Genomic DNA, 22,986 nt, shown 5'->3' with positions numbered 1-22,986 from the left:
CCACCGCGCCAGGCCCACACAGACTTTTTAAAAGTTGCTTTGCTGGAAGTTTTTATAAGGAATCTCAGATTAAACTTTTAGAAGTTTAATTGACACTAGGAAGCCAAACCAAGGCTGGCTTCAGACTTTGTAGTACCTATGGGTTTATTACCTGTGGGTTTATATCCTCAAATATGACATTCTAGTCAAAGTCTTGGTAATATAACCAATGTTTTCAAATGTATTCTGTTATACAAAGAGCAGATTTTTATTGAACTTGTGCAATAACTATATTACCATACAATATAAATATTCATGAATAGTTTCCCAAGTCTAGAGCGATCACATAGGGAGAAAATGTAAATATCTCAATTTTTGTTCACAAAAATATATTTTATCAAATTGCTGTAAGCTGTGGATAGCTTAAAACAAAAAAAGTTTCCTGAAATCTGGGAAACAAGACATTTAAAGAATCAGCAAAATTTCAAATAAAAAATTATGAAAATATTATCCTCATTAGTTCATTTAGTCCCATGAAATTAATTATTTTCTCTGCTTGACCTTGGTGGACAGTTTCATGAAGCTGTCAGTTTGTTCATTAAACTTTTGGAAATTCTCAGACAGTGCAGTGGTATCAGAAACTTGTATTCAAGAGTACAGGTCGGAGTCTTGTCTTGTCTTTTTTTTTTGAGATGGAGTCTTGCTTTGTTGCCAGGCTGGAGTGCAGTGGTGCGATCTGGGCTCACTGCCATCTCCGCCTCCCGGGTTCAAGCGATTCTCCTGCCTCAGCCTCCTGAGTAACTGGGACTACAGGTGTGTGCCACCAAGCCCAGCTCATTTTTGTATTTTTAGTAGAAATGGGGTTTCACGATGTTGGCTAGGATGGTCTCAATCTCTGGTCAGTCTTTTCTATAAATATCCTTGGTAAAGAAGCAATTTTAGACTGTAGCTGTTGCAAATGCTTTAAGGAAGAATCAAAACAGCTGTGTGTGAATGACAAAGATTTAAAATGAGTATGGTTAAAAATCTGATGATAATTTATTACAATAAGAACACAACTCACGTAGAAACTTAGTTACTTCTGTGGCATATGACATTATGGCTGATCACCTATTAGATTTTTAGAATTTGTTATATAACTTTTGGAACACATAAATAGCATACTCATAAATATAACTTAGAGAAGGTTTAACATCACTAATGATTTGACAATGCTTCCCATATAATTTAACATATCAAATAAAGTGGCCTTTCCATTTAGCTTCTGTTTCTCAACTAGATTCCTAAGTTCCTGGTGGAGCCCATTAATGAACAGGGCCAACAAAGTATAGGCTTACGTATGTTGAAAAACTCCATAGGCAATTCTTTTTTTTTTTTTTTTTTGAGATAGAGTCTTGCTCTGTCACCCAGGCTGGAGTGCAGTGGCATGATCTCGGCTCACTGCAATCTCTGCCTCCCGGGTTCAAGCGATTCTCCTGCCTCAGCCTTCAGAGTAGCTGGAATTACAGGCACGTGCCAGCATGCCGAGCTGATTTTTTTGTATTTTTAGTAGAGAGGGGGTTTCACCATGTTGGTCAGGCTGGTCTCAAACTCCTGATCCGCACGCCTTGGCCTCCCAAAGTGCTGGGATTATAGGCGTGAGCCACCGTGCCAGGCCAGAAAAATTCCATAGGCAATTCTAATACTCCTAGCTGAAAGTCGTGGGTTTAGCCCCAAGTCCTACCTATTTAGAACAGGGTTTCTCCATCCTGGCTACACATTAGTAGCATCTGGGGAGGCTTAAAAATTATGAATGCCTGGGTCCCACTCCAGACCAGTAAATCAGAATTTATGGGTGGGACTTACGCATCTATTTTATAAAATGTTTCTGAGTGATTCCAATGTGTAGCTATATTTTCCATCAGATTTCTCTGATGTCTTGTGATGTTCACTCCTTTCTATTTGGGTATTATGATTATTTTTCAGGTTTTGTCTCCTGTCATAGAATTAAGGACCTTGCCTTCTTCATTTCTGTATCTGTTATGAACACATGAATTGGTTATCAGGAAAAGGTTCTCAGCCACAGGCAGGTTGTGTCCTGAGCTTAAGACTCACATGTTAATGCTACAGTCTTTGCTCTTCATGAGGTTAGAAGTTGCTTGTGCTGAAGGGTGTGGGCAACTCCACAGTGTAGATGGTGGAAGGAGGTCACCCCCTGTTTGACATGTTTTTAGGTGTAACACTGGAACTAAGAATTCTATGTACATGTGGGGTGGAGAGGCAGGGATGTGTAGGGAGACAGATCTATTAGGATGATGGAATTATATAAGGGAGTGGTGGTAAAGGAAGTGAAAAAGATTAGTAAAGAGAAGAAATATGAACTTATCTAATAGGCCACAGTAGGCCCCTGTGTCTTCTTGAGTAGGTGAGTGAACTAGATTTTAGGAAGGTAATGAGGCAGTCATATGCAAGAAAGATTTCAAAGACTGGCAACAAGGGGTCAAGCAGGACTTTGAGCAGTTGTTGAGGTTCATGGGAATGGAGAGAGTGACACAAGTGAGAGATGTTAAAAAAGGACCAAGAGGCTTTGACAATGTATTGAATCTGGGAAACAAATGAGCAGAGGCTGGGGATAATTATATCTAAGAGACAGTGGCATACAGGGAGCATGAAGACCAGGGAAGAAGAGACCTGCAGGAATTAGTGCTGAGAAGCAGGAGCTTGGGGGTAGGAGGAGGAGATCCAGTACCAGATACAGGTGAAGAAGTCCTTTCCCTCTCCCAAGCATGGCCGTCAGCACTGCAGGAAACAGAACAAAAGGAAAGGCCGTTATACCTACCAGTCTTCCTGAAATGCGGAAACTACACCAGGGCTGCTATGTCAGAGCAACCCCAAGCAGCACTCCAATCATGATGCCGACAGTGGCCCCAGCTGAGACACCAGCAGAACTTCCAGGTGGTGAATCTTCTGTTGTGGAAAGAAAAGAGAATGAGTGAATGTGATGTTATTTTACAGTGGGGTGCCCCAGGTTCCAGCTCTCAGCATGAAGTAATCTCTACTTGTTCCTTCAAGGAATGCATTAGTTTTGTGGGAAGGTTGCAATTTTTTCTCTCTCACTGTGTTTCTAGTTGGTGATCAGTCGTCTGTCAATTCCACCCTGGCCTGTCTGCACTCAGATATTTCTGAAGGCTTTGAAATTTGAGAAAGTCTGATTGCTATTTTTGTGTGTCATTAGAACTTTCTATCTTTTCGTGGTTGCATCTTTTTCTCAGTGTCTCAGTTGTGGTAGGCATAAATAAGAGTCTGTTGGGTCTCTACGGCAGGGACTTGATTGGCAGAAGGCCCAGGCTAGTGCATTCTGTATTTACTAAGTCCGTTGCGCAGAGAACTCGCTTCTCATGGGCTCCCAGCAGGGGAATAAAAAGCCCAGTTCTGGGGGACTCTGCTTCTCTCTCATGGGTGAGGGGCTTGAGGACGCCCCACCAGCCTTGTGGAAACTCTGAGAACTGCATCACTATCTAAAACTCTCTCCTCTTTCTCCTTCTCAGAATCAGATCTGCATTGTGGTCTGAGGGCTCTCTAAGGCTCCTCCCACTTCTACTCCACTTTTCCTCATGGTGGTTTTCCCCAGTAAATTATCTTGCACCTCTAATTCCATCTTGGCTGAATCTCAGTGGATGAAAACTAACATACCAGGCTTGATTCTTTGTACTTAACTTTTTTTTCTCTCCCCCATTTTTAGCCAGTAACCATGTCCTAGTGGGTTTTCATTTGGGGCTTAGCTCTCACCAGTCAACTCAGGCTGATGATTAATGCTATGTTAGCTACTGTAAATGCTTTTCTGGCATCTCATTTGATCCATACAATAACCCTGTTGGGTAGGCATGATTTCCATCTCATAGATGAAATGACAGAGGCTTGGAGTGGTGAAAAAACTTATCCAAAGTCATATAATTAGTGAGAAGTTGGTCTAGGATCTGGCTCTAGAACTGCATAACTTCAAGCTAATAATAACAGTAGTGATAATAGCAGCTAATATTTATGAAGTTTCCCTCTGTATGTGGCATTTTGCTGAAGGCTTAATCGAATATTACATTAAATCTTTAAAACAATACTGTTAAACAGTCACTCTTACTGCAATTTTCATTTTTCCCTCCATTTCCTGGTGATGAGAATTATTAAAATTTTCATTTGAAGAATTGAAGGCTCAGAGAAGTTAAGAATCTTGTGTGAGAAATTTAAAATGGTAAATACATTAAAAATAAAGAGAGATCTCAAATCAACAACCTAACTTTACAACTTCAGGATATAGAAAAAGAACCACCTCAAACCACAGATAGTACATGAAGGAAATAATAAGGATTAGAGTTGAAATAAATAAAAATGGAAAATTGAAAAACAATAGAAGGAATCAATGAAACCAAAAGTTGGTTCTTCAAAAAAGATCAACAAAATTGACAGTCATTTATTAGATTGACTAAGAAAAAAGAGAGAAGATTCAAATTACTAAAATCAGAAATGAAAATGGAGGTATGGTGGCTCACACATTTAATCCCAGCACCTTGGGAGACTCAAGCAAGAGGATTGCTTGAGGTCAGGAGGTCAAGACTAGCCTAGGCAACACAGGGAGACACAGTGTCTACAAAATTTCTTAAAAAAACTATCGAGGCATGGTGGCACATGTCTGTAGTCCCAGCTTCTCAAGAGGCTGGGGTAGAAGATCACTTGAGCCTTGGAGGTTGAGGCTGCAGTAAGCTATGACGGCACCACTGCACTCTAGCTTGCGCTGGGCTACAGAGTGAGACCCTGTCTCTTAAAAAAAAAAGAAAAAAAAAAGAAAATGGAGATATTGCTACCAATGCTACAAATTCTACAGAAATATTAGGGACTACAAGAATGCTATCAATAATTGTATGCCAACAAACTGTTGAATAACCTAGATGAAATGGACAAATTCCTGGAAACACAAAAAAATTTGATAGGCCTATAATTAGATAGAACCAATAAAAGCATTTGACAAAATTCACCATTCTTTCACAACAAAAACACTCTAATTATGAATGGAAGGAAACCACCTCAGCATAATAAAGGCAATGTGTGAAAAGCCCAACGCTAACATGATACTCAATGGAGAAAGACTGAAAGCTTTCCCTGTAAGACCAGGAACAAGACAAGAATGACAAGAATGCCTGCTTTTGCCACGTCTATTCAACATAGTATTAGAAGTCCTAGCCAGAGAAATTAGGCAAGAAAAAAAAGACATCCAAATTGGAAAGAAGAAGTAAAATGATCTGTGTTCTCAGATAACTTGGACTTATATGTAGAAAACCCTGAAGATTAAAAAAACTTGTTGAGTTAATAAATAAATTCAGTGATGTTGCAGGATACAAAATCAACACGCAAACGTCAGTTGTACTTCTACACATTAACAATGAACAATCTAAAAGGAAATTAAGAAAAAATTTCCAATTCACATTAACATAAAATAGTATAAAATAGTTAGAAATAAGTTTAACCAAGGAGGTGAAAGGATTGTACCCTGAAAACTATAAAACACTGCTGAAGGAAATTAAAGACAACATCAATAGATGGAAAGACATTTTTTTTTCATGGATTGGAAGACTCAATATTGTTAGGAGGACAATACTACCCAAAGTGAGCTACAGGTTCAATGCAATTCGTACCAGAGTCCCAGGGACATTTTTTGCAGAAATAGAAAAACATTTCCTGAAATTCATATGGAATCTCAGGACTCTAAATAGCCAAACAACCTGGAAAATAAAGAATGAAGCTGGAGGACTCACACTTCCTGATTTCAGCATTTGCTATAAAGCCACAGTAACCAATACAGTGTGGTACTGGCATAAAGGAAGATATTGAAACCAAAGGAATAGAATATAGAGCCCAGAAAGAAATGCTTGCATATATAGCCAAATGATTTTTGATAAGGGTGCCAAGACCATTTAATGGGGAAAGGACTGTCTTTTCAACAAATGATATGGGGAAAGCTGAATATCCATGCACAAGAACAAGTTGAATCTTTGCCTGACACCATATATGAAAATTAACCTAAAATGGATCAAAGACCTAAATGTAAGAGTGAAAAGTATAAAACTCTGAGAAGAAAACATAGGGGAAAAGTGCTTAATGACATTTAATTTCACAGTGATTTCTTGGTTATAACAACAAATAGGCAACAAAAGAAAAAATGGATAAACTGGACTTCATGAAAATTAGAAACTTTTTTTTTGTTTTTTTTGATGGAGTCTCAGTCTGTCGACCAGGCTGGAGTGCAGTGGTGCGATCTCAGCTCACTGCAAGCTCTGCCTCTCGGGTTCATGCCATTCTCCTGCCTCAGCCTCCCGAGTAGCTGGGACTACAGGCACCCACCACTGTGCCCGGCTAATTTTTTTTTGTATTTTTAGTAGAGACGGGGTTTCACTGTGTTAGCCAGGATGGTCTTGATCTCCTGACCTTGTGATCCACCTGCCTTGGCCTCCCAAAGTGCTGGGGTTACAGGCGTGGCCACCGCCCGGGGCCTCGAAAATTAAAAACTTTTATATATTAAAGAACATTGTCGAGAAAGTGAAAAGGCAACCTATGAAATGGGAAAAATATTTGCAAATCATGTATCTGATAAGGGATTAATTTCCAGAATATATGAAGAACTATTACAAATCAACAACCACAAAAATCCAAAATCCCAATTAATAAATGGACAAAGGACTAAAGTAGAGATTTCTCCTAGGAAGATATACAAATGGCCAACAAGCACATGCAAATATGCTCAACATCACTAACACTTAGAGATATGCAAATCAAAGCCACAATGATACTCCACCTCACACACGTCAGGATGGCCACAAAACAATAAGTGTTTTCAAGGAGGTGGAAAAATTGGAACTCTAGCACATTGCTGACAGAAATGTGAAATATTAGCTACTGTGGAAAGTGGTATGGTGGTTCCTCAAAAAATTAAATAAATAATTAACATTTGGGGCCGGGCGCGGTGGCTCATGCCTGTAATCCCAGCACTTTGGGAAGTCAAGGTGGGCGGATCACGAGGTCAGGAGATCGAGACCATCCTGGCTAACACTGTGAAACCCCGTCTCTACTAAAAATTAAAAAAAAAATTAGCCGGGTGTGGTGGCAGGCGCCTGTAGTTCCAGCTACTCCGGAGGCTGAGGCAGGAGAATGGCGTGAACACAGGAGGCGGAGCTTGCAGTAAGCTGAGATCGCACCACTGCACTCCAGCCTGGTCGACAGACTGACACTCCATCTCAAAAAAAAAAAAAAAAAAAAAGAATTAACATTTGATCTACCAATTCCATTTCTGGACATACACCAAAAAGAATTGAAGGCAGCGATTTGAACAGATATTTGTACACTGATGTTCACAGCAGCATTACTCACAAAAGCCAAAATGTGGAAACAACTGAAAAGTCCATTGAAAGATAAGTGGATAGAAAAATGAGATGTATCCATACAATGGAAAGTTATTCAATCTTAACAAGGAAGAAAATTATGATACATGGTGCAAAATGGATGAACCTTGAATACATTATGCTAAGTGAAATAGGGCAGACACAAAAGGACAACTATTATATAATTCCATTTATGTAAGATCGTTAGAATAGTTGATTACCTAGAGACAGAAACTAGAATGGAGGTTACCAGAGTTAAGGGGGAGAAGGAGTTACTGTTTACTGGGTACAGAGGTTTATTGGGTACAGATGAAAAAGTTCTGGAAATGGATAGTGTGATGTGGTGGTTAGACAAGAGTATAAAGAGACGTGATTTATTTTTTCCTTTTTTTTTTGTGACATAGTCTCACTCTGTCACCCAGGCTGGAGTGCAGTGGTGCAGTCTCGGCTCACTGCAACCTCTGCCACCCAGATTCGAGCAATTCTCCTGCCTCAGCCTCCTGAGTAGCTGGGATTACAGGCACCCACCACCATGTCTAGCTATTTTTTTTTTCTGTATCTTGAACTCCTGACCTCAGGTGATCCACTCGCCTTGGCCTCCCAAAGTGCTGGGATTACAGGCATGAGCCACCACAGCAGGCAATATACTTGATTGATATTTATGCTGTGTCACTTAATTGTACACTTAGATATGGTTAATGGTAAGTTTTATGTTAGATATATATAGTGGCTGGTAGTCTTACCCTCTCTATAAACACATGCTTTTTGGCACTGCCTGTTCCCTCCCATGCAGAGCTCCTGTGGCTGAATCTCCCTATTTCTCCAAGTGTGTGTCACTCACTTTTCTCTGCTGTGTCCTATGTGCTGTGTCCACAGCCTCATACAGCCAGTGACTTCAGAGCCAGGACACAGCTCAGGAGTCTGCCCCGAGGCTCCCTCTTTTCCCATTTCCCTGCAACCTGACCCGAGGGAGGCTCTGCTGTGGATTGGCAGCTTGATTTAGCCAGATTCAGAACAGGCTACCTGGACACCTTCTCCACATGCCCCGGTCCCACCCCAAGTGGAGCCAGGGCAGAGCCAGTCACTGGGTGAGCCGGGCACACAGCAGGGAGCAGAGTCTGAGCTGCTCCTCCCTCATCCAAGGGGCTTCCTCCTCTCATTTGGGGAAAAAGTGTGGGCTGGTTTCAAAGCCTCCTTGTTCCTTGTAGCTCATAGAGTAGGTGAAAAAACACAAAGAGGTGACAGAAAGGGACATGTTGGTGACAGAGAAGAGCAACTCGACCTTAAGGACCCTTCTTTCTCCTGGACTATGAAGTCCCTTTCACTATAGGGGGCCTTCTGGGGCTAAGGGAGCCCCCTCCCCACATTCCAGGCTGGACCTGAGGTCAGCCACGAGATATCAGAGAAGCCGGGGAGGAGAGAGTTGGCCGAGATGGAGTGAGGGGGCTCAGGATATAATTTGGGATTTCCTTGTGCCCATGGAACACAGAATGGGAAAGAAAATGTCTTCTTGGCTCTTTTGTGAGAACCAGATAGACTCCACCCCAGAACATGATGCTGATGCTCCAGGGAGCCACTTACCAGAGACTGTGATGCTCTTGACTATGGAATTATTGCGGCCAGTAGCCAAGTTAGAGACAAAACAGGCATAGGCCCCGTTATTATTTGACGTGATTTTGGCGATAAAGAGAACTTGTGTGTGTTGCTGCCGTGTCCCATTGATACGCCAAGAATACTGCGGGGATGGGTTAGAGGCTGAGTGGCAGGAGAGGCTGAGGTTTTCTCCCGAATGGTAAGACGAGTCTGAGGGGGAAATGATGGGGGTGTCCGGGCCATCTGGAACAAAGAGAACAAAGCCACAGGTGATGTCATCAGAGGAAAGGGGAAGCTCCTGGTTGTAGAAGGGCCACAGTGTCCCTCTGAATCCTGTCCCAGTCCTGTGTTAAAAAGTCCAAACTGGCCGGGTGCGGTGGCTCATGCCTGTAATCCCAGCACTTTGGGAGGCCGAGGCGGGCAGATCAGCTCGAGACCAGCCTGACCAACATGGTGAAACCCCGTCTCTACTAAAAATACAAAAAAAATTAGCTGGGCATGGTGGCACGTGTCTGTAATCCCAGTTACTCAGGAGGCCGAGGCAGGAGAATGGCACGAACCTGGGAGGCGGAGCTTGCAGTGAGCCGAGATCACACCACTACAGTCCAGCCTGGGCGACAGAGCAAGACTCCGTCTCAAAAAAAAAAAAAAAAAAAAGTCCAAACCATAACCCTCATGTCCACTGAGTCTGGGTCTGAGACATTCGTCTGTTTCTCCCATCATAGGCTGTGGACCCTGAGCCTCCCAGGACAGGAGCAGCCCCTCCCCTCCTATTCTTGGTCCAGGCTGAGCTTGCCTAAGTTTTCCTGGGGCAGGAAGTTATGGCCAGCTTGGGTGTCCAGGGGTGGGAGTCTGCCTCTTTGGACCTGAGGAGAACTGAGAGTCCTGGCCTCTGGCTGTGTGGATTTGGGTTGGAAACCAGGGCCACAGAGGAACAGAAGATACTCACAGAAGACATCCAGGGTGACTGGGTCACTGTGGTTTGCACTCACTGAGTTCTGGATTCCACATTCATAGGCTCCTGTGTCATTTCTTGTGACATTGAATAGAGTGAGGGTCCTGTTGCCATTGGACAGCTGCAGCCTGGGACTGACCGGGAGGCTCTGATTGTTTACCCACCACAGGTAGGTTGTGTCCTGAGCCTCAGGTTCACAGGTTAAGACTACAGCATCCTTGTCCTCTATGGGGTTGGAGTTGTTGCTGGAGATGGAGGGCTTGGGCAGCTCCGCTGTGCAGATAACAGAGAGAAGATTGCCCTGTGTGGCACTTTTGATTCCTCACAGGCATCTTTCAATCAGAGTTGGCAACTCCCACCCTTCAGCCCACCCAAGTCCTTAAAAGCCTACGGCAGGTGTGTGTATCACAAGACAGATGCACGATGATCTGAGGGCTCAGAGACTGTAAGGCCGGCTGCTTTGTGTAGGGGAAGCACAGACTTTCTCAAGTGTGAATTGGGCAGCAGCGTTGGGTTGTGGACAGACCCAGGACTGGGAGTCACAGCCCCCAGCACCTCCTTTGGTTCTTCCCTGATGGCTGATGGCCTGGCCAACCTAGGACTTGTGGGTGCTGAATCCCATTCAGCTGCACAGTCCCACACCACCCAACCGTGGGGTGTTTTCTCTGAGCCTTTTGTTTCAAGGCTATCCTGGAGATGGGTGATGATGGGGATGGGTGTTTAAGCAGAAATAGCTCAGGAGACCAGAAGCAAGTCTAGAGGTGAGTTCAGGGGTCAGGCTGTGGGCCACAGGTGGGCAGCTCTACCTGGGTTTGATAGGAACAGAGTTTCATTTTAGGAAGAAGAAAAGAGTTCTGTGGGCGGATGGTGATGATGGTAGCAGAACAATGGGAATATATTTAATACTACTAAACTGCACACATAGGAAGGTTAAAATGTTGTCTTATGTTAGATATATAATATATAGTGGCTGGTAGTCTTACCCTCTCTATAAATACACACTTTTTGGCACTGTCCCTTCCCTGCCATGTGGAGTCCCCATGGGTGAATCTCTGTGTGTCTCCAAGTGTGTGCCACTCACTGTCTTCTGTGCTGTATCCCATGTGCTGTGCCCACAATCTCATACAGCCGGTGACTTCAGACTCAAGGACACAGCTCAGGAGTCTTCCCTGAGGCTCTCTCTCTTCTTATTTCCCTGCAGCCTGACCCTGGGAAGGCTTGGCTTCAACTGGCAGCTTGACATAGCCAGATTCAGGACAGGCCACCTGAGCACCTTCTCCACATGCCCAGGTCCCACCCCAGGTGAAGTCAGGGCAGGGCCAGTCACTGGGGGAGCCCGGAGAGGAGCCAGGAGCAGAGTCTGAGCTGCTCCTCCCTCATCCAAGGGGCGTCCTCCTCTCATTTGGGGAAAAAGTGTGAGCTTGTTTCAAAGCCTCAGATGTTCCTTGTAGCTCATAGATTAGGTAAAAGAACACAAAGTGGTGTCAGAAAGGGACATATTGGTGACAGAGAGGAGCAACTTGACCTTGAGGACCCTTCTTGCTTCCCCCTCTGTGAAGCCCCTTCCACTACATAGGGCTCGGGGATGATGAAGCCTCCTCCCCACATTTCTCAGGGTGGACACAAGGTCAGCCATGAGAAATCAGAAAAACAAGGGGAAGAGTGTCTGTAGAGACAAATTGGGAGTGCTCAGGATTGAATTTGGGATTGCTTGTGCCCATTGGATGCATACTAGGAAAGAAAATTTCTTCCTGGCTCTTTTCTGAAAACCAGACAGATTCCATTCCAGAACATATTGCTAATGGTCCAAGGATCCACTTACCAGAGACTCTGATTGTCTTGACTGTAGTCCTGCTGTGGCCACTGGCTGAGTTATTGGCCTGGCAGGTATAGAGTCCGCTATTCTTCTCAGTGATGTTGGAGATAAAGAGCTCTTGTGTGTGTTGCTGGATGTTCCCATCAATCAGCCAAGAATACTGTGCAGGTGGGTTAGAGGCTGCATGGCAGGAGAGGCTGAGGTTTACCCCTGGACGGTAATAGGTGTATGAGGGGGAAATGGTGGGGTCGTCTGGGCCATCTGGAGCAAAGAGAATAGAGCCACAGGTGAATGTCATCAGAGCGAAGGGGAAGCTCCTGGTCTGTGAAAAGGCCACAGTGTCCCCCTGAGCCAAGTCACAATCCTGAAGTCCTAACCAAACCCCTACTGTATCCACTTAGCCAGAGTCTGAGACATTCATCTGTTTCTCCCATCACCAGCTGTGGATCCCGAGTGTTACAGGACAGGAGCAGACCCTCCCCTCCTATTCTTGGTCAGGACCGGGCCTGCATGGATTTGCTGGGGGTAGGGCCAGCCTGCACGTTCAGGGGTAAAGGTCTATGTTCTTGGGCCTGAGAGGGACTGAGAGGCCTGGACTTTGGCTGTGTGGATTTGGGCTGGCAGCCTGGGCCACAGAGGAACAGAAGATACTCACAGAGGACATTCAGGATGACCGGGTCACTGTGGTCAACACTTAATTCGTTCTGGATTCCACACTTATAGGGTCCTACATCATTCCTTGTGACACTGAGTAGAGTGAGGGTCCTGTTGTCATTGGACAGCTGCAGCCTGGGACTGACCGGGAGGCTCTGATTGTTTACCCACCACAGGTACGTTGTGTTCTGAATCTCAGGTTCACAGGTTAAGGCTACAGCATCCTCATCCTCCACGGGGTTGGAGTTGTTGCTGGTGATGAAGGGTTTGGGTGGCTCTGCTGTGGAGATAACAGAGAGAAGATTGCCCTGTGTGGCACCTGTGATTCCTCCACGGGCATCTATCAATCAGAGTTGGCATCTCCCACCTCTCAGCCCAACTGAGTCCTTAAAAGCTCATGGCAGGTGTGTGTACATCACAAGACAGATGCACAATGATCTGAGGGCTCAGAGACCATGAGGCCGGCTGTTTTGTGTGGGAGAAGCACAGACTTTCTCAAGTGTGAATTGGGCAGTAGCATTGGGTTATGGACAGACACAGGGCTGGGGGTCACAGCCCCCAGCACTTCTGGTCCTTTCCTGACCGGCTGGCTGCCTGGCCCCTTGGGGTCCTCACCTGGAATTTGAAGGAGCTCAGTTTCTTCCAGCTGCACAGTCCCACACCACCCAGCCAAGGTGTGTTTGCTCTGAGGCTTTGCTATTTAAGGACATCCTAGAGATAGGTGATGATGGGGATGGATGTTTGAACAGAAATAGCGCAGGAGACTAGGAGCACGTCTAGAGGTGACAAGTCAGGGATCAGACTGTGGGCCACAGGTGGGGCAGCTCTGCCCAGGAGTTTGATGGGAACAGAGTTTCATTCTGGGAGGAAGAAAAGAGTTCTGTGGGTAGATGGTGGTGATGGTAGCAGAACAAGGGGAATATATTTAATACCACTGAACTGCACACGTAGAAAAGTTAAGATGGTAAGTCTATGTTAGATATGTACTGTTACCTTCTGTATAAATACACAATTTTTGACACTGCCGTTCCCTGCCATGCAGAGCCACTGTGGTGAACCTCCTGATTTCTCCAAGTGTGGGTCACTTGCTGTCCCCTGTGCTGTGTCCCATGTGCTGTGCCCACAGCCTCATATAGCTGGTGACATCAGAGCCAGGACACAGCTCAGGAGTCTGCCCTGAGGCTCCCTCTCTTTCCATTTTCCTGCAACCTGACTGGGACAAAGGGAGACTTTGGTGTTGATTGGCAGCTTGATTTAGCCGAATTCAGGACAGACCACCTGGGCTCCTTCTCCACACACCCAGTTCCCACCCCAGGTGGAGTCAGGCAAGGCCAGTCACCCGGGGGATCCCAGAGCAGAGCAGCGAGCAGTCTGAGCTGTGTCTCCCTCACCCAAGGGGCTTCCTTCTCTCATTTGGGAAAAAAGTATGAGCTTGTTTCAAAGCCTTGAATGTTCCTTGCAGCTCATGGAGTAGGCAAAAGAACACAAAGAGGTGACAGAAAGGGACACATTGGTGACAGAGAGAAGCAACTTGACCTTGAGAACCCTTGCTCCTTCCCGCTCTGTGAAGCTTCCTCCACTACACAGGGCTCTGGGGCTGAGGGAGCATCCTCCCCACATTCCAGGCTGGACCCGGGGTCAGCCATGAGAAATCAGAACAACAAGGAGAAGAGAGTCTGTAGAGACACATTGGGGAGGTTCAGTGGGAGAATCTGGGATTTGCTTGTGTCCACTGGACACAGGCTGGGATGGAAAATTTCTTCCTGGCTCTTCTCTGAAAACCAGACAGACTCCACCTCAAAACGTGATGTCAGTGCTTCGTGGATCCACTTACCATAGACTGTGATCGTCGTGACTGTGGTCCTATTGAGGCCAGTGTCTGAGTTATGGGCTTGGCACGTATAGGATCCGCTATTATTCACAGTGATGTTGGGGATAAAGAGCTCTTGTGTGGATTGCTGGAACGTCCCATTGACAAACCAAGAGTACTGTGCAGGTGGGTTAGAGGCTGCGTGGCAGGAGAGGTTCAGATTTTCCCCTGATCTGTAAGATGTGTTTAGAGGGGAAATGGTGGGGGCATCCGGGCCATCTGGAGCAAACAAAAAATAAAGCCACAGGTGATATTGTCAGAGGGAAGTGGAAGTTCCTGGTCTATGGAAGGACCACAGTGTCCCTCTAAGCTGAATCACAATCCTAAAGTCTCAACCAAACCCCTCTTGTATCTACTGAGCCTGAGTCTGAGATATTCACCTGTTTCTCTCATCACAGGGTGTGGACCCCGAGCCTCCCAGGACAGGAGCAGCCCCTCCCCTCCTACTCTTGGTCAAGACTTGGTCTGCCCAGGTTTTTCTGGGGCAGAAAGTCACAGACAGTCTGGATGTCCAGGGGTGAAGGTCTGTGTACTTGAACCTGAGAGGGACTGAGAAATCCTGCCTCTGGCCCTGTGGATTTGGGCCGGCAGCCTGGGCCAGAGAGGAGCAGAGATACTCACAGAGGACATTCAGGATGACTGGGTCACTGCGCCTGACACTCACTGGGTTCTGGGTTTCACATTCGTAGATTGCTCTGTCATTTCTTGTGACATTGAATAGAGTGAGGGTCCTGTTGTCATTGGACAGCTCCAGCCTGGGACTGACCGGGAGGCTCTGATTTTTTACCCACCACAGGTAGGTTGTGTCCTGAGTCCCAGGTTCACAGGTTAAGGCCACAGCATCCTTGTCCTCCACGGGGTTGGAGTTGTTGCTGGAGATGGAGGGCTTGGGCAGCTCCGCTGTGCAGATAACAGAGAGAAGATTGCCCTGTGTGGCACCTTTGATTCCTCACAGGCATCTTTCTTTTTTTTTTTTTCTTTTTATTATTATTATTATTATTATTATACTTTAGGCTCTATGGTACATGTGTGCAACGTGCAGGTAAGTTACATATGTATACATGTGCCATGCTGGTGCGCTGCACCCACCAACTCGTCATCTAGCATTAGGTATATCTCCCAATGCTATCCCTCCCCCCTCCCCCCACCCCACAACAGTCCCCGAAGTGTGATGTTCCCCTTCCTGTGTCCATGTGTTCTCATTGTTCAATTCCCACCTATGAGTGAGAATATGCGGTGTTTGGTTTTTCGTTCTTGCGATAGTTTACTGAGAATTATGATTTCCAATTTCATCCATGTCCCTACAAAGGACATGAACTCATCATTTTTTATGGCTGCATAGTATTCCATGGTGTATATGTGCCACATTTTCTTAATCCAGTCTATCATTGTTGGACATTTGGGTTGGTTCCAAGTCTTTGCTATTGTGAATAATGCTGCAATAAACATATGTGTGCATGTGTCTTTATAGCAGCATGATTTATAGTCCTTTGGGTATATACCCAGTAATGGGATGGCTGGGTCAAATGGAATTTCTAGTTCTAGATCCCTGAGGAATCACCACACTGACTTCCACAATGGTTGAACTAGTTTACAGTCCCACCAACAGTGTAAAAGTGTTCCTATTTCTCCACATCCTCTCCAGCACCTGTTGTTTCCTGACTTTTTAATGATTGCCATTCTAACTGGTCTCACAGGCATCTTTCAATCAGAGTTGGCACCTCCCACCTCTCAGCCCATCTGAGCCCTTAAAAGCCCACGATGGGTGTGCGTGTCACCAGACAGATGCACGATGATCTGAGAGCTCAGAGACTGTGAGGCTGCCTGCTCAGTGTGGGAGAAGCACAGACTTTCTCAAGTGTGAACTGAGCAGCAGCACTGGGCTGTGGACAGACACAGGACTGGGGGAGTCACAGCTCCTGGTGCCTCTCCTGGTCCCTCCCTGACCAGCTGACTACTGGCCCACCGTGGGGTCCTCACCTGGAACGTTCAAGTGCTGGGTCCCTTCCACCTTCAGTCCTACTTTGTTTCCCTAGGTATATTTTTTCTGTGGTTTCCCTTTGCAAGGACATCCTAGAAATGGATAGTGATGGGTCTTCCCATTGTCCTTAAACCTTGTACATATTGTGCAGCCTGGCCTGGGACTGGAAGTTTCAGCAGAAATAACACAGGGGACACCAGAGGCAACCCTGGAGGTCAGCTCTGTCGTTAGGCAGTGGAGGCACAAGGTGGGGCAGTTTTTCCCAGGTGTTTGATGATGACTGACTTGAGCCAGAGACCCCCTAAAGATAGAGTGGAGTCCAGGGAATGATCTAGAGCTTCAGGTGACAGGCAGGAGCTGCCTGGATTTAACAGCAGAACCATATGTATGTTCTTTGTCTTTGGTCTTTTTTGTTTGTTTGTTTGTTTGTTTGTTTTTTGAGATGGAGTCTTGCTGTGTTGGCCAGGCACGATCTCGGCTCACTGCAACCTCTGCCTCCCGGGTTCAAGCAATTCTGCTGTCTCAGCCTCCCGAGTAGCTGGGACTACAGGCACCCACCACCACGCCCAGCTAAATTTTGTATTTTTAGTAGAGATGGGGTTTCACCATATTGGTCAGGCTGGTCTTGAACTTCTGACCTCAGGTGATCTGCCCAACTCGGCCTCCCAAAGTGCTGGGATTACAGGCATAAGCCACTGTGCCCGGCCTGTCTTTGGTCTTTAATGTCCCTTCTCCCCTCGCAGAGGGCAGGCGAGGATGCTGTGGATCGCTCCATAAATACATATGGACATTTGCAAATGCAGAACTGACTGGTGGAAAAGGGGGAGCATGAACTGCTGGAAATCTGGCCCTCAAGGACCACGTGTGTTTGACAGCTATGAGACAGAACTTTGAGAAGAAGTTTTGCAATTATTTTCTCCCTTTGGACATTACGCTAAATGAAATAAGCCACTCACAGGGCAGATACTGTAGGATTCCACTTACATGAGGTCCCTAGAGTAGTCACACTTGTGGAATCAGAGAGTAGAATGGTGGTTGTCAGGGCCCGGGAGTTGGGGGAATGGAGAGTTGTTCATGGGTCTGCAGTTTCAGTTATGCAGGATGAGGAGGTTCTAGGGATCTGCTGTTCAGCTTGGTGCCTATAGTTCATACAGATTGAGTATCTCTTATGCGTAAGGCTTAGGACTAAAAGTGTTTTGGATTTCTGACTGTTTTTGAGTTTTGAATATTTGCAGTATACTTACCAGTTTAGCACCCCAAATCTGAAAATATGGAATCCAAAGTGCTCCAGTGAGCCTTTCTTTTTTTTTTTTCTTTTCTTTCTTTTTCTTTTTTTTGAGATAGAGTCTCGCTCTGTTGCCAGGCTGGAGTGCAGTTGCATGATCTCGGCTCACTGCAGCCTCCGCCTCCCGGGTTCAAGCGATTCTCCTGCCTCAGCCTCCAAAGTAGCTGAGACTATAGGCGCGCGCCACCACGCCCAGCTAATTTTTGTATTTTTAGTAGAGACGGGGTTTCACCATGTTGGCCAGGATGGTCTTGATCTCTTGACTTCGCGATCCGCCTGCCTTGGCCTCCCGAAGTGCTGGGATTACAGGCGTGAGCCACTGCGCCCGGCCTTCAGTGAGCATTTCTTTTGAGAATCATGTCAGTGGTCAAAAAATGTTGGATTTTGGAACATTTCAGATTTTGGATTTTCGGATTTGGGATACTCAATCTGTAATACTATAATTTGCGCTTAAAAATTTGTCAGGAGTTTAGATCTCATGTTATTTTCTGACTATAGTTAAAAAAATGAAAGACATTTGGGGGAAACATTAAATTTTTTCCATAAGTGGAAATTCTTATTAATGGCCTAAAGATCTAAGGTTAATTGCTGGAAGTAGTACTTCTTTTAATATTATACTAAGGTTTAGGTCTGCTCTGAATTCCAGAGGGATCACATTATGCTCAAAGGAAGATGCTGAAGGTGGTTTGAAATCAGTGACTCCCTGAATAGAGAGAGGGATGTGAGTCCTGTTAAGAGGACAGAACTGGTCAGAGAGGAACTCTTAGGTGTGTCAATTGCGTAAAGGGAGAAATGATGCCAAAGTAGGAGAAGCGATGTGTATGATGTTAGTAAATTTAGAGAGCGCTCCCTGCCCCTAGTTCCTGTGCAGAGTTAGGCAAAAAGAGGAGAAGCCTCAAAACAGGCATGTGAAAGGTTTTCTTCCTCTCCTATCAACCTCAGAAAACACAACTAGAGTTTAAGTTTGTATAACTGGGCAGAGTCTAAGTGAGATGCCAGTGGCTGGTTCACTTCTCAGTCCAAGGGACTCCACCTTATGACAATGGCATCATCATGAGGACACAGGTGTATGTGGAATGGGCAGCAAACCCATCAGACAGCACCTGCCTGGCCAGTTCTACCTGGGGGAGGTCCCAGGATCCACTGGAGGATGTGAGCTCCACACCAGGATGAAGATGGAGTAGGTAGTGAAATGGGTGAAATAAGCATGTGGGCTTTGGAGACTGCAGACCTGTCCTTCTGCCTCTGACTCCCTGGTGAGTCAGTGTAGGGAGTGGATGGAGGAGTCGCTCATCCCTGTCCTGCTGCCTGTTCTGTGTGTTGGCCTCATGGAGGTAAAGAGCTCTGGGCGGGGACACAGCGGAAGCTCATTCTCCTGGTGACCTGTTGACATTGGCTTGTGATGGAGCCTGGCAGGGGCGGCTGCTCCAGATGATTTCTGTGCCTTTCCTATTGCCTGGGAAGTGGGCCAGGACACAGTGTGAGTGGCAAGAAAACAGGACAGCCAGGCTTGTTCAAGGGAGTGTCTGGGGAAGGCCTAAGAGTGGAGGAAGATGTTCAGGGATGGGCATCTCAGCTGGAATGAAGAGGGAGGAAGACGAGGAACATGGAGGAACAGGAGAGAGTCAGAAATGCCCATGGCAATGAGCCATGCAGGGTATAGTGACCTCAGAGATCCCAGGACCAGGAGTCCCTTGGCTGTCCCGACCAGGACTAGGGAGCCTTGAAAACCCTCCCATGGCCAAGGAACCCCAGAGTCACATGAGATAGGGTGGCTTTCGGGACAGGGGGTCAGAGGAATGGTACATGGATCTCAGCCCCTGATGGACAGGGAACAGGTGTAGTCAGAACCTCCTAGGATTCTGCATCCAGGATCCAGTCTCTATAGAGGTTATGGATCATTCCTTCATTCATTCCCTCCTTCATGAGAGAGCTACTGAGCAAGCGTGTGTCTCACTTTGGGCCTCTGTTGGCACAGGGTGTGAGTGGGGAGAGAAAGCAAGTCCTTTCCTTTATCCTCCCGTGGGAGTGACACTGACTCTCGGGAAACACAGGATTTGAGGTCCAGTGAGGGGGCTGTGGACCTCAGGGAGAGGCCTGGACAATCCCGGCACTGACCCTGACTGTTGAGGTGATTTAGTTCTAGAGTAAAACTGATTAGTTCTCCATTTACTTCTCACTCTCCAGACCAGAATCTCCACTTCTGAGCTGTGGATGCCCGAGACAAAAGGAAGCAAGCCCATGACTGGTCTCAGACGCAGATGCCTAACAACAAACAGCCCCACCCACCCCTGGTTGAGGAGAGGAGGGGGCTGTGGCTACAGACAGACCTCACATGACTTCAATCTGACACCTATGGCCTGTGTGACCCTTGTTAGTGACTGTCTCCCTGTCCCTCAATTTCCTTTCAATAAGTAGGATAAGTGCTATTTGGCTGTGAGGTTGTTTGTGAATTAACCTCAAAATATTTACAGTTACTTGATCTCAGCTCTGCACAGAGGAGCTGCTCAAATGAACTGCATTTATGTTTATTTGCCTCCAATAGAGAAGGCCCTGGGCCTGATCCCTGGTGGACATGGAGCTGCCGGGAGCATCTTCTCTCCTCTGTTCCTCCTCCTGGGGACACTGAGCTTCCCATGGAGTCACCTATGTCCCCAGGGCAATGGACTGACACCCTAATAACCTTGTCTATCTATCCTCCCCACATTGAGTCTCAAGTAAAGGACAAGGCTCTGTCCTTGTCCAAATGAGACTCTGGGGACAGGGAACAGGTGTGGCCAGAAACTCCGATTCTGCATCCAGAATCCAGCTCCAGGAGCCACAACCCTTGGACAGCTGCTAAGTCCTTGCTCCCAGTTAGCCTTGCCCAGGAGGCCACAACACAGTCTTGGCACAGGCTCCCCTGAGTCACCTGGAACCAGGAGCCCTGGGGCTGAGCTTCTCTGTGAAGGTCCCAGGTGTCCCTCAGGCCAGGCCCTGATGCAGTTCTCTAGGGTCTTTCTCAGGGTCAGATTTACGGGGAGGGCAGGGGGTGCTTGGCTGAGACTGATCTCGCCCTGCTGAGTCCCCCACATCAGACTGTCCTTCCTCTGCAGTGAGTGTCTGCAGGGTCTGGATGCTGGAAAGGAATTCTGATCTGTTGAAGTTTGTCTCTTCTGTGTGTGTCCTGCACTAAATGCCCAAACCCTAACACGGCGTGTAATGCAGAGGGGGCCACAGGCACAGCCCAGGCCTGATAATCCCGTGTGTGGGAAGTAGAACTAACCCCCCAACACCCAGAGGTCATGGGGGAATCACTCACGGTATACCCGGACCTGGCCAGTTGCTTCTTCATTCACAAGATCTGACTTTATGACTTGTAGGGTGTAGAATCCTGTGTCATTCTGGATGACGTTCTGGATCAGCAGGGATGCATTGGGGTATATTGTCTCTCGACTGCTGTATGCAGGCCCTGGGGTAGTTAGTTGATTTGATATTACATATCCTATAATTCGATGGTTGGCGTCCACCATTTCCCCTTTGTACCAGTTGTAGCCAATACTACTCTGGGGCAGATTGTGGATGAGTAGAAGAACCTCCTTCCCCTCTGCAACACTGAACGGCATGGATTCAGTAGTGAGCTGGGCAGTGGTGGGCGGGTTCCAGAAGGTTAGAAGTGAGGCTAGGAGAGAGGAGAGAGCATCGGTCAATATTGGGACCTATGCATTAGGGTGGAAAAATGGGACCCTGGGTCCTGAGCAGGTCTCTTCATCCCCCAGCCCTGGAGTGAGTGTGTGTGTGTGTGTGTGTGTGTGTGTGTGTGTGTCCTACTAGGTCAAGGTCAGCAGTGTGACTCCTATTTCCTTAGCACCTCCGACCTTGGCATTTCCCTGTGTGGAATCCGCTTTTCCAGGGGTCTGCATGGCTCCCTCCCCACTGCCCTCAGATCCTGCTCACATCAGGGCATTCTTGGGAGACCCCTCCCCTGACACGTCCTCTAGAGACCTTGGGTCTTCCTTTTCTAACCTTTCCCTGCTCTGTTCCCTCCAGGGCTCTTGTCAACACCTGACCTCACATTCTAGATCTCTTTGCGTGTCTGTCTTCCTCCCCATGAGAGCATGAGCTTCATGAAGGCAGGGATTTGTGTGATCTTTGTTGCACCCCAGTGCCTGGGACAGGCTGCAGATTCCTGTGGATGAGTTCATGAGCGTTCCCAGGGCCCTCCACGGCCTGGGGTTTATTTTCCAATGTCCACGGTAGGCGGATGAAGACAGTGTTTCATGCCCTGGTTATGTTTTAATTTAAAATGTCATCTGATGCAGTTATTATGATTTTTAAAAATGTAGTGGCCAGTGACAATTAACTAGGAAAATAGAACACTTGAGGTTTTCCTGCCCTTTTCCAATTCCAGTTCAATTTGATTTTTCTGGTGTGACTCCTGTCCCTCTCTGATGTTCTCTTCCCTATTCAGGCTCCAACAGGAGCCCTCTGTCCATCTCAGAGCCCTGTGCTCCCCAGGAGACCCCAGCCAGTCTCTGTGCTCCCTCCTCCCACCCTCTCCCAGGTTGTCCTCCCCTCACCTGTGAGCAGGAGCCTCTGCCAGGGGATGCACCATCTGTGGGGAGGGGCCGAGGGAGACTCCATGGTCTCTGCTGTCTGCTCTGTCCTCCTCTGTGGAGAAGAGCTTGAGTTCCAGGAATGCTTTTGTCAGGGCTGCTGTGACTGTCTGGTCTGCTGTCCTTCCTCCCTCTGCCCTGAGTCTCTTCCTAGGGCAGGAGTACTTCTCAGCATCACGTGGGTCATGGGTGTGGTCTTTATTCAGGTGTCCTCTGTCCCCTCCCCTCTCATTTCTGCCTCTTTTGTCCCTCCTCCTTTTTCCCTTCTATTTTCAGTTCCCCAGACAAATCTTTTCGGCAAGGTGGATGGACCCCCATCCCCTGGGAGGACAACCTGTCTTCCCCAGTGCTGACCTCTGCTGTGTTCTGTCCTTGGGTCTGTCACACCAGGGGGATTATTTTCCTTTGTGACAGAGAAACCCAGCTGGGCCCCGGATCCCCCTATGGTCTCCAGGACTCTGGGAAGGTGGGATGATGCCCAACAGGAAGGTGACAGAGGTGGCTCTGGGGGCTAGAAAACAGCTCACTGGGCGGTGGCTGTGGAGGGACCAGCCCTCTGTCTCCAGTACCACCAACCCTGCCACTGACCCAGGGATGGAGACCCAGGCCCAGAGGTCCCAGGAGTCCCCAGATCCTGCATGTGGAGGGGGAGGTGTCTTGTGTGTCCTGGAAAGAGAGGACTGTGGTGGAGGGAGGTGGGTGACTCTGGGCTCTGCTGTCCTTGTGGAAGGCTCCAGGGGGACCCTCCTTCTCCGTGTCTGTTGGCTGAGCTGTGGCTCAGGGCCGGTCCATGTTCTCCCTGACTGTTCTGGGTGGTCTCTGTCCTCTGCGAGGCTGACTGTCCTGTGATCACCC

General features: G+C 47.1%; 1 protein-coding gene across 2 annotated transcripts; it reads right to left on the bottom strand.

Annotated features, from left to right (window-relative positions):
* Positions 1-324: 324 nt before the first annotated feature.
* On the bottom strand, positions 325-22,499 carry CEACAM5 (CEA cell adhesion molecule 5). 2 transcript variants are annotated; one of them, XM_054463334.2, is made up of 10 exons: positions 22,096-22,499; positions 20,838-21,197; positions 14,892-15,170; positions 14,235-14,489; positions 12,402-12,680; positions 11,753-12,007; positions 9,925-10,203; positions 8,964-9,218; positions 2,798-2,925; positions 325-962 (listed from the first exon to the last, which is right to left on the bottom strand). In XM_054463334.2, exons 1-9 carry the CDS (start codon positions 22,157-22,159, stop codon positions 2,834-2,836), a joined length of 2,118 nt encoding a protein of 705 aa, XP_054319309.2. In that variant the 5' UTR covers positions 22,160-22,499; the 3' UTR covers positions 325-962; positions 2,798-2,833. The 2 variants fall into 2 exon arrangements, with proteins under 2 accessions (XP_054319309.2, XP_054319310.2); XM_054463335.2 differs by having other exon boundaries at positions 325-940.
* Between the last annotated feature and the right edge of the window lie 487 nt (positions 22,500-22,986).

This window comes from Pongo pygmaeus, chromosome 20 (assembly GCF_028885625.2).
Source record: "Pongo pygmaeus isolate AG05252 chromosome 20, NHGRI_mPonPyg2-v2.0_pri, whole genome shotgun sequence".
NCBI classification, from domain to species: Eukaryota; Metazoa; Chordata; class Mammalia; order Primates; family Hominidae; genus Pongo; species Pongo pygmaeus.
This window is presented reverse-complemented; position numbering and strand designations above follow the sequence as displayed.